Source organism: Pagrus pagrus (assembly GCF_965226575.1).
Source record: "Pagrus pagrus genome assembly, chromosome: 18".
Taxonomy (NCBI): domain Eukaryota; kingdom Metazoa; phylum Chordata; class Actinopteri; order Spariformes; family Sparidae; genus Pagrus; species Pagrus pagrus.
Genome location: NC_140202.1, coordinates 11,783,966 through 11,786,798, shown reverse-complemented (window position 1 = coordinate 11,786,798; position 2,833 = coordinate 11,783,966). Strand labels below are relative to the sequence as shown.

General features: G+C 48.6%; 1 protein-coding gene across 1 annotated transcript; it reads left to right on the top strand.

Moving 5' to 3' along the window:
* Positions 1-239: 239 nt before the first annotated feature.
* LOC311274530 (uncharacterized protein) lies at positions 240-2,386 on the top strand. Its single transcript, XM_084382274.1, has one exon. It carries the CDS (start codon positions 960-962, stop codon positions 1,647-1,649), a length of 690 nt encoding a protein of 229 aa, XP_084238400.1. The 5' UTR covers positions 240-959; the 3' UTR covers positions 1,650-2,386.
* Positions 2,387-2,833: the final 447 nt, after the last annotated feature.

The window sequence follows — 2,833 nt, the reverse complement described above, 5'->3', positions numbered from 1 at the left end:
TCACCAGGTCAGATGTTGTTGCCCCTTCACCTCCACCTGTCTCACCTCCACAGCTCCCCAGAGGACATGCGTAACGACGCATCCCAGGCGCTGTCCATTGTGCTGAAATGAGATCAAAACTGATGATGAAAGAGGGGAACATCTGACGTGCATGCTTGTTGGTTGTGCTTACAAGTTTCTCAGTGGATCGGGTAAGCATTACATAATTCATAAAATCCAGTCGAAATTCATTAATTACGACTTTGCTGGCTCATCGCGCACATCAAACACGCATCCTTTCCGCTTGGGCGCGCACGGCGGTAAGGTAAACACTTTGCAGCGTCACTTATGGGCGAGTGTTCATCCCCGCTACAACATCCTGCTCTCCATGCGCGGCACAAGCTCACATCCTGATGTGGATGTGATGTGTGGGTTTTGTGTATGTGTGTGCGCGTGTGTGTGTGTATGTGGTTTCTTCTCGGGCTGCTGCACAGCTGCTGCTTCTTTAAGAGCCACCGCCCGCCCCCTCTCCTGTATTTTTAGCTGAGCCAGCCACTTCATTTGCTGGATAAGACAGACAGTTGTGTACCGTATGATCTCACTTAATCGTTTTAATAAATCAAATCTCATACTGCGGATTCGCCGTGGGCCCACAGCCAGCTGTTCCCTGGATATGTCGTATCGGGGAGACGTTCGTCCCGCCGCTGTCGGATGCTGAAACGCGCAATCAGCCTGTGGATGCTTGATGTCCATTACGAAACGCAATGCTGCACTGGGTGCCGAGAATTAGGCGCAGCGCTTTTGAGATCAGATGAATTACAAGACATCCATTTAGCTGCAAATTACTCCCTGACGGTTCAAGGTGGTCCAGCATCTTTCTCCCCAGCCCACCTGCTTCCTGTCTTCTCTTGGATTGTGGATAACAAGAAGGCTTCAAGACGGAGGGGGTGGTGGAGCATCGAGGAAAAAATAGGGGCAATATGAGAGAGCGGGACTTCATGCCCAATATGGAGAGGGGCAAACCTGCTACTTACACGGGGGACAAAAAGGCTAAGATGGCTGCTAAGACTAACAAGAAGTGGGTGAGACTAGCCACTGTTTTTGCATATGTGTTGTCCGTGTCCTTAGCAGCCATTATCCTGGCAATTTACTACAGCCTGATCTGGAAACCGACCAGTGCATCCTCTTCTGCGGGGAAGCCTGGAGTGTCCGGGGAGGTCACCCCCTCCGCAAACATCTCAACTAATGTTTCCACGAGCAACAACAATGGCACAGAGTTGAACTCTACACAGACAGAGCTGGTGTCTCTCAACGAGACCACGCAGGGCACAACCCCGCACAGTCGGGCGTTTCAGTGGGACGACAGAGCCGAGAGCGTGGCCGTGTCTCCGCGCGGTGCCGGAGCAGAAATTGCGCACACGCAGCAGGAGGAAGGACTGTACGCGTCTTCCCACGGTCACACAAGCGCGGAGGTATCGGACACATTGGGTAGGAAGACGCACGCGTCTCAACCCCGGGTGAGCCAATACACCCCGTCGAGCACCAGGGAGTCCGGCGCTGCGTTGGGTGAGGACGAGGAGGAGAGGGAGGCGCACAGACGGGACGACGCGGCGGCTGCAGATGCCGCCGCCGGTCCTCCGACCCCCGCGACGAGCCCGAGAGGAGAGTGATCGGGCCTCATCCTCCAGCACCACACCCCCCTCGCACACATGAACTGACCCCCACATTGGAGTGTTTTACAGACTCAAAGCCGCAGGTCGGATAACACACAGGTCTTTAAACTCATTCTGCAGAGCCTCTTATGGATGCTGAACTGCACATATTTACCATTATCTTGCTCTGAACCCCCAATGGCTATAAGAAAAGAGGAGACCTCGCTTCTACAGTGAACACTGTTTCCCCTCGACCACCAACTATGCTTTTTTTTTGTTCTGTATGCCTTAAATCAATGTGTGTCTCCTTTACCTCGGACAGCATAACCTGCCTGTACGCGTGGACAACACTGGCATAGATATTTTGTTAAATGAATAGGACGCAGGCCCAAGAGATGCTTTTGGTTTTTGCAGGACATAAATATGTCTCCGAGGCATACAGCGCTTAACATCACTGCCATTCATCGGCTGGTCTAAATCAATACAGCATTTTACTGCATTTTAACATAGGCTGTTTTCTTGTCATGGATCAAACCTGGATTCAGAGTAGAAGAACCTGCATTATTGAGTTATGCTCAGGTATGTGCATATAACCATGTAAATGTATTGTGTATTTGGTTATGTACATATAGGGCAGGCGTACATCTTTTTGGCCTAGATGAACTTTTAGTGTAATTAGATTTTTATTAAAGGTACAGTATGTATAATAGGTATAACTATATCACAAGGTACAAATAAACATCCTTAGAAAATGATTTATTTCTATGGTTTTATAGTCGATCCATGTGAATTAATCGCTGACATTATCCTGTATGTTGATGATATTTTATTTATTCAGAACCAGAATGAATATATATTGAAATAAATGTTAGGTTTTTCCTAACATCTCACATTTTGTTTTTCCAAAACGAAAAGTCCGATGGATTTACGTCAGCTGAGGCAAATAGAGGGAAGCAAAATGTGCGAATCCCAGAAATAATAATAACCGTGCACGTAGAAAGAGTTTACAGTTCATGGTCATTCTTGTGACCTGAACATTTAATCACATGTCGGTGGAAGGCCATTTAAACACCTGAATGAGCTGTCCAGTGTGTGATCACAGGGACTGTCTGCTCCTCGCGGTGGACAGAGAAGCATTCATCTTCCTCATCGTCTGCCACAGTTCAGTCTCTGCAGCTCTCACTGAAACCACTTCACACAGT